The sequence below is a fragment of the Diadema antillarum genome, unplaced genomic scaffold, assembly GCF_040938485.1.
Source record: "Diadema antillarum isolate AM-2024a unplaced genomic scaffold, OU_Dant_1.0 seq00001104_RagTag, whole genome shotgun sequence".
Taxonomy (NCBI): domain Eukaryota; kingdom Metazoa; phylum Echinodermata; class Echinoidea; order Diadematoida; family Diadematidae; genus Diadema; species Diadema antillarum.
Window position 1 is genome coordinate 471,520 of NW_027271920.1, and position 11,412 is coordinate 482,931.

The 11,412-nt window shown below is 42.6% G+C and overlaps 1 protein-coding gene across 2 annotated transcripts in view; it reads left to right on the forward strand.

Moving 5' to 3' along the window:
* The window catches only part of LOC139743734 (uncharacterized), a 92,203-nt gene extending 81,771 nt beyond the window's left edge, over positions 1 to 10,432 (forward strand). For both annotated transcript variants that reach the window (XM_071654185.1, XM_071654183.1), the window contains 4 exons: positions 765 to 942; positions 3,506 to 3,757; positions 7,601 to 7,804; positions 8,495 to 10,432. In XM_071654185.1, coding sequence (XP_071510286.1) covers positions 765 to 942; positions 3,506 to 3,757; positions 7,601 to 7,804; positions 8,495 to 9,985 — 2,125 coding nt within the window. In that variant the 3' untranslated portion in view covers positions 9,986 to 10,432. The remainder of the gene's footprint in view (positions 1 to 764; positions 943 to 3,505; positions 3,758 to 7,600; positions 7,805 to 8,494) is intronic.
* Positions 10,433 to 11,412: the final 980 nt, after the last annotated feature.

Consider the following 11,412-nt stretch of genomic DNA (forward strand, 5'->3'; position numbering starts at 1 on the left):
CCACATGGGCTCATTTGGAAGTGATCGCTCCCCCGAGATGGAATTTGACAGAAACGCTTATCCTACGTAAGGATCAGGCAGCCATTTATAGCTTAAGTGCTTGTCTCGAGTGATAGTGGAAGTGACGCTCTGTGAGATGTATATTCTCGACACCCATCTCGCGACAAAAACATGAAGCGAGAACGCTGCCCTCGCTCCGAGGTTGTCAGGCGCTACTTAATGTTTGTAGGACTCATATTCACTGTGATGTTATAGTCATCGTACCCCCCCCCCCCCCCCCCCCCCCCCCCCCCCCCCGGCTTTAGTGAGGTGTGGTGGTTGTCAAGCCTTCTGTACAACATGTAGTTTTTGAGACTCAGCCCCCGGCTTTAGAATTCATTGATGAACATGCACATGTACAAGGTGTGGTGGTTGTCAAGCCTTGTTGTTTATAAATGTTTTTTTTTTTTTTGGGGGGGGGGTTCTGTACAACTTTTAAGTAAAAAAGATGCGTGGTGATTTCAAGAAGATGACAGTACCGTATTTGTGGGTGATGCCTCACAGGTAAACTTGGCCCCTATACGACCCCATCCCCGAAGGGGCAGAGTTTACCTGTTAGGCCGAGTTTACCAACAAATATGGTATGTTGATATTTTGGTCTTCACATTGGCAAACTTTCACCTTTGTTGAATTATAAAAGGAATAAGAGAGATGTTGATAGGCCTCAGTAATTGTAGTTTCATTTTGATATTCAAGTGTAATTTTTGTCTTCTCTGCTATCACAGGAAGATCTGCCTACACTGTAAGTGTCCCCGGGAGGACCACCTCGTGATGTCCGGCGACCAGGAGAAGAACGTCAGCCGGATGATGACAGACTTCCAGCGCAGCTCGGCCTCCGACGACGACAGCGGCTGCGTCCTGGAGGAGTACACGTGGATTCCGCCGGGCCTCAAGCCCGACCAGGTCAGACCGGACTTTGAAGCCTACCCTCAACCACCACTTTGTGTTCCCATCCTACTCACTCCTTAGCTATTTCTGCCATACTTTAAAGGGACTGTACAGTACTAGTTGAGGCAAGAGATTCATGTCTTTAACATTCCTAAGTGAGATAATGAGAAACCTCTTATGAAATATTAAAGAACATGTAATTTTAAGAAGAATTCAACCTTTATTTTATGAAAAATTGGTTTTCAAATGGCTGAGATATCCAAAAAAGTGATAACAATAAAAGGCGACAGGCCACAATTTTATCAGGATCTCTTTGTTTCACCTTGTTTTTGGATATCTCAGCCATTTCAAATCCGATTTTCGTCAAAATTTAATAAACTTTTGATACCCCGTACAATTGCATGCTCTTTGACATCTCACACGGTGGTTTCTGAATATCTCCCAAAGTGTTAAATGCTAAATCCTCACCTCGACCAGAACTGTACACACCCTGTAAGGGAATTCTATTCTGTGCCAGACTGTAATAAACAAAAAAGTTTAGTCAAACAGACATGAAAAATACAACATTTTCTAAATTTAAAGCTCCTCATGTTTCAATGATATTTTGAAATCAGTCTCAGTTTCATATGTGAATTTGAAGTTGGGATGATATCATATCCCCACAACTCACCAGCATTGCATTTTTTTTTACATTTAAACAATAATATGAAAATAACATTCATCAGTAACTCACCAAATATAATTCTCCTTGCGAAAAGGTCGCCACTGCTGCGTCATATTAGCGCTGATGTGATGTGATGGGAAAGAGATAATCTCTTCTTTATGAAGTCATTTGTAGAAGAGGCTATTCAGGGAAGGTTTATATGCAAGCCAATTATATTGAAACTCTCACCATCCTTTTTGTTTGATTTTATTCATAAGTATAACCTTTCCTCATTGATTATGTGACAGGCACTTTAATGTCAGGCTGGGAGAAAAAGAGAAAAAGAAAAAAAAAAAGAACATAACTATTTACTTTATGCTCAAATGTTGCCAACAAATAGTTGCTTGAATATAATTGTAGTGGAGTACTATATTGTTTTTTTTTTTTCTCTCTCTCTTTTTTTTGGTCCTACAAATATCATCAATTCTCTTGATGCCATTAAAGACATTGAAAAAAATATATACATATATGATACCAACTGGCAACTTTGAAGAAAGTCCTGATATACGAAATGAGATTTATTCATTGACCTTCATTCAACATCTGCAATGATAAGGCAGTAAGATAATGGCTTGTGCGTGTTAGAAAAAAAGACTATTTTATCACAATTTCTTTGATCTTCAACTTTTTTTTTTTCACAACCACACTTTTACGCCTACATCGAAAGATGTGAGTGTGAAATGACACTTGTTCCCTGTACCTCATTAGACAGCCACCTCAAGTAGTGTGAAGGCGTAGGTTGAAGATGCTCGAACAAATTTGAATTTAGTCACTGCACCCCTCTCTATCCTAACCACATGGTAAAATCACCTATGATATGAAGCAAGGCTGACGAATAAACTGTGACCAACATATATTATGGTCTTTCAATTTAATGTGAGGACTCTTTCCTTTCTTTCTTTCTTTTTCTCGCCAATGTGGGATAATTTTTAGTGGTGCATGCAAGGTGATGGGACATTCTGTGTCTGAACACCGATAGTGTCCGAGAGAGAGAAAAAAGGGGTGAGAATAGAGTGGTCATTTGTGCCAGTAGACAAAGATGTAATAAGGGGAGCGAGGTCTCTTGACCCTCAAGTTAATTTGTCAATGCATTTTTCATCATGACCAATGTGCGAACTGCCCACCTCGCTTTGGTGTCTTATGAAAGGGGGACTGCAAAGATGGAGGGAGTTCTGTGCAGTATGGGGAATTGTGTGCTAGAGACTGTCTTGTCCCAGGGTTCCTCTTGAACAAGAACCCATAATAAAACTTGATAAATATGAACAAGAACCCATAATGAAACTTGCTAAATATGATTGTGTTCTTAAAATCACCATATATGCATCACTTTTCACTCGGTTAACGATTTGTAAAGGATCTCCTACCCCCTTCCCCCCCCCCCCCCCCTTCCGAAATTAATCCTCTGCATATGTTGTATAGTTTGGGTTTTTGTTTTTGCTTTTGTGTTGTAATGCAAATTCATTTTGTTTACTGCAAAGTGTTGTGAGTGTACATTTTTCATCAAGCATTCATCAAGTCTTGAGAAAAGACATACGTGTGCAGAAAGCAACAATCATAGAGGATTCATGCAAGCAAAATGTTCAGCCTAGGAATGCTGTGATGTTCCAACAGTTTATGTTTTATTGGTTTTCATGACGAATTATCTTTGCACAGGGAATAAGCAATGTCAGGTTTATTGATGTGATCAAGGATGAATAACTAAAAAGGATTAAAAAAAAAAACCCTTTCTACATGTACTCAACAGAAAAATGTATTGCATCTCAAAATACTCCAAGGGGATGACCATAAAATCTTAGTCTCATTTTTCATTCATGCATATTCACTCTGTCAAATCTCGTCTTGTCTCTACCCCGACCGCAAAAACCTTTCCTCCAGGTGCACCGCTACTTCTGCAGCCTGCCCGACGACAAGGTGCCGTACGTGAACAGCGTCGGGGAGAAGTACCGCATCAAGTCGCTGCTCCAGCAGCTGCCGCCGCACGACAACGAGGTGCGCTACTGCAACGGCCTCGGGGAGGAGGAAAAGAAGGAGCTGCGCCTCTTCAGCAGCCAGCGCAAGCGGGAGGCACTCGGGCGGGGCACGGCCCGCCCCATCCCCATCACACTGTCTGCCAGCATTTGCTACCAGGTGTGTGTTCACCACCCGCCCCTTTTTTGCGTCAAGGATAGTCCAAGTAGTTTTCTCTCCCTATCCCCCTTGTTTTCTCTCTTTTTCTCAAGTATATCAGTATACAGAATGATATATATACATACCACATATGATTACCCAGAGACACACTGACAGACACACACATCCTTTTTTTATGTTTACCTCGGAAATGCAACAAATTATTAAAAATGAAAAGAAGATTTATAAAATCCAACTACAAGCATCATTTTATCACATTATTTCTGGAATTAAGAAACTTCCCATTTGCATGGGTGAATGACATCTTGCCAGTATGGAACACCTGTGCAGAGAAACATATTCCATGCAAAGAAATGAGCACTTATTTTGAGGGAACAATAATTGCTGTTGCCATGGCAACCATTCTCATGCTGCTCACAGCTGTATGGTTGGTTTCTAGCTGCTGCTTCTGCTGTAGTAACTTGCAGTGTTTGAAGCTGCTTCTCAACTGTTTCAAAGATGTTGCCCAGAAGAAAAAAAAAAGAAGTTGTGCATCTTCTTACATCGAAGCGGACTTCATGCAGCTTCTACAAAATCGTCTAACACTGGGCACTGAAATGTCACTTATCAGGCATTCCTTGGAAGCTTGCGTGCAATGCTGTGATTCTCTGAATGGTATAAATGACAGGGTAGGGGTATGGTTTCATCCACCAAGCCGGACTGAAGAACATGGTTGTTTTTGCTGCTCCTTTGAAGCCTATTTGAGGGGGCTGACTCATGCGGGACTGCGGCTTAGTTGATGGATGACTGGGCACAGAGAAAGCGGTAACCTTAGAGCACATATCATCGCATTCGTGACCAAGCACACACCGTGCCTCGGAAAAAAACAGTCTCTCTTGTTATGTGTGCTGTTGTGTGGGGTCCAAAGTTCTTCTAGGGAAGAAAACACAAACACTATTTTAGTAGTCGACTTGTGAACGAAGTCGTCTCCACTCTCTTCAGTGGGGCACAATATGACTTCCTTTTGTCATTGTGCGCAGTGATATATATGCAAACATCAATTAATGCTCATGTCTTGCATGCTGTCAGTACTGCACATGAAGCTAGTAGATTCAGTATACAGGCGGCTGTTGCTATGATGAAGTCCCCGAGACCGGCAATTTTCTTTCATTACACCAAAATTTCATTATAGCTGAATGACTTAAGTACATTCTTGATATATATAGGTGATAATAATAATAATAATAATAATAATAATAATAGTGGCTACTTGTATAGCGCACAGGTCCACTTTTCAGTGCTCATGGTGCTTCAAAAATGAAAAGATATCATATATTTACATGCATATACATATTCAAACATTTCAACAAATAAGAAAATGGTAAACAAAAACAAATATATACCAAATAAAGAATACAACATATACCAATTAAAAATACAATATTGATCCAATATTAATGACATACAGCAATTACAGTCCTCAGTATGAAAGAAACAGATAAGTTTTAAGTTTGGATTTGAATGACTCTGTAGATGACAGTTCCCTTAACTGAAGAGGTAACTGATTCCACAATTTTGGTCCCATAACGGAAAAAGCACGATCACCATACCCATGTTTTACTCTGGGTGTTTGGAGTAAGAATGCATCTGATGATGAACGTAGCCGTCGTGCCGGAATGTATTTTTGAACAGAATTACATATGTATATTGGGGAAAAAGAATGAACTGAATGATGTACTAATAACAGAATCTTGAAAATAATCCTTTTTTCTACAGGTAACCAATGTAAGGAACGGAGAACTGGTGACATGGAATCAAACTTATTAGTAAAAGTTAACAATCGGGCAGCAGAATTTTGCAACCGTTGAAGTTTTGTGACATCTTTTTTTGAAAGATTACACAACAATGAATTCGAAAAATCCAACCGAGAAGAAATCAAAGCATGAATAAGTATCTCAGCTGCAGATTTAGACAAATATTTGATAATTTGGGGACCTGAATTTTTACTTTGCTGTGTCTGAAATGTTGTTCTACCCACGTTTGTTTCAATGACAGCAGCAGTGCACTGTAGTATGATGGTGATTCAGTACTTGGTGGAACAGTTGTGGTAGAGATGTAATGGAAAGAAATGCATTTTGGAAGGGAGGGGGGGGGGGGGAGGGAGGAGGGGAGGGGAGGGAGAGGGGGAAGGGGAGGGGGAAGGGGGAGGGGGAGGGTATTTTGGATCTTTATACTTCATAGAAAGTGTGCTGTAACATATATGCATTGAATAGCAAAAATTCTGCCAGAGAGGTCATTGGTATGGTTCATGAGACTATTCTAATGAGCACAGCACATTATCACTGTGTTACAAGCGGTTGCGCCATACAGGGTGGCCCTGGTTTGCTCGGAATATGTGGGGCTTTGTTCACTCAACTGTGTGGTTGCCTTCTGACTGCAACTATGATTATGTCTATAGAGGTAACCCATACAAAAGACAAAACAGCCAAACATAGTGAAAAGTCAGGAGGCAATGCCCTGTACAAGTACATTACGGTGCAAGGACAGGTTGCTCTTATTGTCTAAGAACACTCTGTGGCAATTGCCTAGAAAAGCCCACACCCACTCCTTCCCACTAAAGCCGATGTATTTCTTGGCAGGGAGGAGGAACTGTGCCGAATTCAAGAAGTGTGTCACTGCCCTTGTGTGCCCTCACTGGCGCCAGGAGGCAGCCCAGTTTGTGGATCCTGTGTTTTCATTTCCCACATGGTGTTGAGGAACATGCACTTGATCCCAAAGCCCAACATAGCTTCCCTGCCTGCATGCCAGCCTTCACCATTCTCCACATTCTTGATGGCCACGGCCTCGAGCCAGAGAATGTCCTGGGCTGTTTTGTCTGGTGCTTGTAGTGCACTGTACCTTTAAGAAGAGCATATTAATCGGAGTAAGGATGGGTGTGCCGTGAATACTGATTTAGAGTCAGTTTTCATTTTGTTTGTTGCTCCTCTACTACTCTTTTTCTGCGTTACAAAATAACCCACACATCTCTGTTTGTCTGTTTCCCTGTACTCTCTATGCGATACAGTAAACTTCTGCTATAACGAACACAGCTATAATGAAACTCTCGTTACAACAAAGTAAAAATTAAGGTTCCAAAATCATTAGTAATATATCTTTTCAAACTTATTTGTTTGGCTGTAGGGAAATTTTGGTATAACGGGGGTTGTCTGTATATAATATGTACGTGTATACCAGTATACACATATATGAATACGCACTCAAACATACATGCATAGATCTGTACACATATACATGTAAACATGTATGTACATGATTGTGTGTGCATACTTATTTCCAGTTGCTTATATTTTTCTTTGTTTTTCCAAATTTTCCTGTGTCATGTGTGTCAAACAGAAATTGTTTAGTTATGACAGTCTAGATAAAACATTTGCATTCCAGATGTGTATGTCTTCTTGTACTTTTACTTCTTACTGTACAAGTCCCTTATAAAATTTGAAATTTGGAGGGGATGTAACTTGATGGATGTATATATATTGAGCCTGAACAGAAAGAGACAACCAGAAGAGTAATGGACACTAAAACATTCAACAATGTCTGTGCTTCATTGACACTAGGGAGTGATAACTTCACCAAACTCTTCATTCATGGCATCAATCAAATGTACCTACTTAATTGTTATTTAAAATTCATTAACCTGCAACATTTCACTCAATGCTGGCCTTCGATATTTCTGTCCTCCATTTGCTAACACTCTTTTGCTATCTAATGTGATTATAGAAGCCTGATACTTCGTCTCTACTCTCTCTCAGCCTCTGAGTACGTCTAACTTTAACCCGTGGCAATTTGTTCTTCGTAAAATTGCAGTGTGGCGGAGGCATCAGTACGGGCGACATTGCCGTCTTCGCCTCGCGGGCGGGGCACAATGCGTCCTGGCACCCCGGCTGCTTCTTCTGCTGCGTGTGCCAGGAGCTGCTGGTGGACCTCATCTACTTCTACCGGGAGGGCAAGGTCTACTGCGGCAGGCACCATGCTGAGTCCCTCAAGCCCAGGTGTGCAGCCTGCGACGAGGTGAGAGGAAGACGCGCGCCGTCTGTCGACGTCTGACCTTTCAATGAGGTCTTTTTTTTTTTATACAACTTTTTGGTCAAATGATAGAGTTCAGCTATGTTAAGCCCACCACACACTATACGACTCACGACTATACGACTGACAGACTTTGGATCTGAAATAAACAAGCGTGTTTATTCTGAGGTAATTGTGATTTTATTTCGGATTCAAAGTCTGTCAGTCGTAAGGTCATGAGTTGTATAGTGTGCTGCGGGATTTAGATTGAGTGCTCATAGATGATTTGCAGCTGATTAGGATTGCTGCTTTTGCATGCATCATTAACATCAGCAACTCCATTCTTGTGGTTTTCATCTGCCACCAGGATAAGATAGTAAGTCGAGGCTATGCTATCTTGAGGTGCATTTCCTATACACATATAGAAAAACTTGTTTGTTTGGGGTTTTTTTTTTTTTGGGGGGGGGGGGAAGGGAGGAAGAGATTTGTCTAATTGCAATTTAGAAAGCATGTCATTGTTGCTTCCCATTGCCAGTGTATACACATATAGGGTAAGATTTCAAGTTGGCATCTTCAATGATGAAAGGAAGGTTACTGATGCCAGTCAGTTTTGAATACCTTTTCATTTCTTTAATGCTGATGTGCCTTTGTTCAAGATGTAAAATTAATGTCAACCTCTGATCCTGACACTTACAGATCATCTTTGCCGATGAGTGCACAGAGGCGGAGGGCCGTAGCTGGCACATGAAGCACTTCTGCTGCTTCGAGTGCGACACTCAGCTCGGCGGTCAGCGCTACATCATGAGAGAGGGCCATCCGTACTGCTGCCAGTGCTTCGAGAGCCTCTTCGCCGAGTACTGCGATGCTTGCGGGGAGGCGATCGGGGTGGACCAGGGCCAGATGTCGCACGAGGGCCAGCACTGGCATGCCACAGAGAAGTGCTTCTCCTGCTGCACCTGCCACCAGTCGATCCTGGGGCGGCCCTTCTTGCCCAAGCACGGTCTGATCTACTGCAGCAGCGCCTGCAGCCGTGGCGAGCTTCCGGGCAAGGACGGCAAGCAGTCGCTGCATATCACGTCCAACTCGCGGAGCCAGAACGAGAGCAGGAGTCGAAGACCCATCAATGTGGATACCCTGAACCTGGACAATCTGAGCGTTGTGGCCTCGGAGGATGGGAGGGAGAGGTCGCTCAAGAGGAGCAGGGACATCTCACGCAGGTCGTTACCCGACCTGAGGAACAATAACTCAACAAATTATCAGAGATCGCGAAGTGCAATGGAGGGGGGACGCAGGAAGGCCAACAGCTCATCGTCACAAAACCTGTCCCTACAGAACGGTCATCATCCGGACCACCAGCGGAGGCCTCAGCCACCACCCAGACCCCCTACCCATCACACCCAAGTAGACAGCAGAGTGCATAATGGTGGCAAAGACTTTAGAACAGCGACGAATACAATTGGTGGTTCACGGTCAGTGCAGGCCACCACGGTCAGCACACCCCAACACAAGAGATATCAGACCCAGCTGTCCATGAATGGTGACCAGAGGCAACACTATGGAGCGATGGTAGAGAGTGGCAGGCCAGATGGGTACAGGAGTTCACCGCAGTGGGTGCAGAGCACAAATTACGAGAGAGAAAGGCCTGGGCTCATGGAGCACAGGTATGAGGAGCCGCACAGAAACGGCCAGCTACGCAGCGAGAGCTACCACGACAAGCTCTCGGACAATTACCAGGAGCTGGAGCCGGTGCCACACCGCAAGGACATGCAACGGCGCTCCTCCATCAAGTCCGAAGGCGGTGACCGCTACAGTCCCAGGAGGCGGCACAACGACCACATCCCGCGGTCGGCCACGCATTTCGACCGCGCTGCCGACGCGTATCATTCGGAGCGCGGGAGGGACGGTCAGTACGGATCCCAGAGAATGACGCGGACGGTGTCGTCACAGATGCACCGCGGCCGTTACGACGACGACTACTACTACTCGTCTTCTTCCTCAGAGGATGACGAGGACGACTACTTTGTCAGCTCGCGCCATTCCTATGTTAATGCTGGGCCCAAAATCCGCTACGTGGAGAGGGGTCCAACCAAGGTACAGATCAATACCCTGCCCACGGTCCATTACCCACGGGATGGCAAGAAAAAGAAGTCCAAGTCTAAGAAAAAGGGCAACTGTGCCGTCTCTTAGAAAAAAATGTTCAGCTTAAAATGTCAATTCACAGTCAGCCACAAGTTTTTGTCTTTGTCAGATGCTTGTAAACCAAATGTATTGTGGCTACACACCAGATGCTGCTTTATAATGAAATCAGTGTGAACTGCCACCAACGTATGCAAACTGCCGCATTTACCTAGATCAAGCAATTCTCAAAGTGGGTTACTGTTTTTTTGCCACTTTTTATTCATTCTTTTAATGTCATAGCTGTTCAACATCTGCAGGGTGCTCATGTCATAGCAGTTTGGATTATTTCATGACGTCACTTCAATTAGACTTTACGATGTGAATTTCAAGTGTTGTTTTCAGTCTGATGTATTCTATTGACAAACGAGAGGTCTCTATTGACATTGCTACGCACATGAATTATGTCGAATCAGAAATTATCTGTCTGCATGAATCTACAGTGCAATTGTGATTATATGAGCTTTTAATCTTGTCAGTCATGTGCTGACACTTCTGAATTTCATTTCTCCCAGATAACAAAGTGACTATAGCATTCTATGACATCTTTTCATCTGTTAGTGGTGCATATTTCTGGTGACAAAAATCTGATGCGATGGTAAAGCACAAAAAAAGAAAAACAAAAGCAATAACAGGTTTGCAAGGATTTTAAGTCAATGTAGAATTTGTTCGAGGAATATAGACACATTGTCAACTCTTTTCTCTTGCGTGTAATTCCAACAGGACAAAGAAAGATATTTTTGTTGAATCTGATTTACAATTCAGAATGTAATTGGAATGTCAACATACTTGAACATACTTTACATAGGAATTAAGATGTGGGTGTAAGAGCTGAATATCAAAGTGATACCAAATGGCAAAGGAAACGTACAATAGGAAATGTGTGTTTGTTCGGTTATACATGAATTTATCTCTTATTCTGGAAGGGAAATAAACTGATACCATTATAAGGATGTAGATACAAACAAGAATGACACAATACATGCAGCATTGTTTTGAGTCAGCACTGGCATTGCTTATAAATGCAGATGTCTTGATATCAATAGAATACAGTGTATTGAGGCATAGGATTTTTAATCATTAAAACAGAGCAAGCAAACCAATGAATCAACAAACAAAGTGGACAGTGGGACATGTAATATTATAGTAACGTGCAGTGTCACGGTCTTCTGCCAACTAAAAGTGCAGAAAAAGCCATTTCACTTACTGTCAAGTTTATGATTGATTCCACACCTGAAGAGAATCGTCAGAGAGCATTTGACCCACAGTGTGATGTAAAACACACTAATTTGTGATCATGCTTCTTTTGGGATGAGGAATCTCTTGTACGAAATGAAATAGCTCCCTCTTTTGTTCACATTGAACTAAGTTACTTTGTTGTCACTGGTGCCAGCCAGTGCAGACTACGAGGGTAAGCTGGTAGTATAGAGATGCCTTCT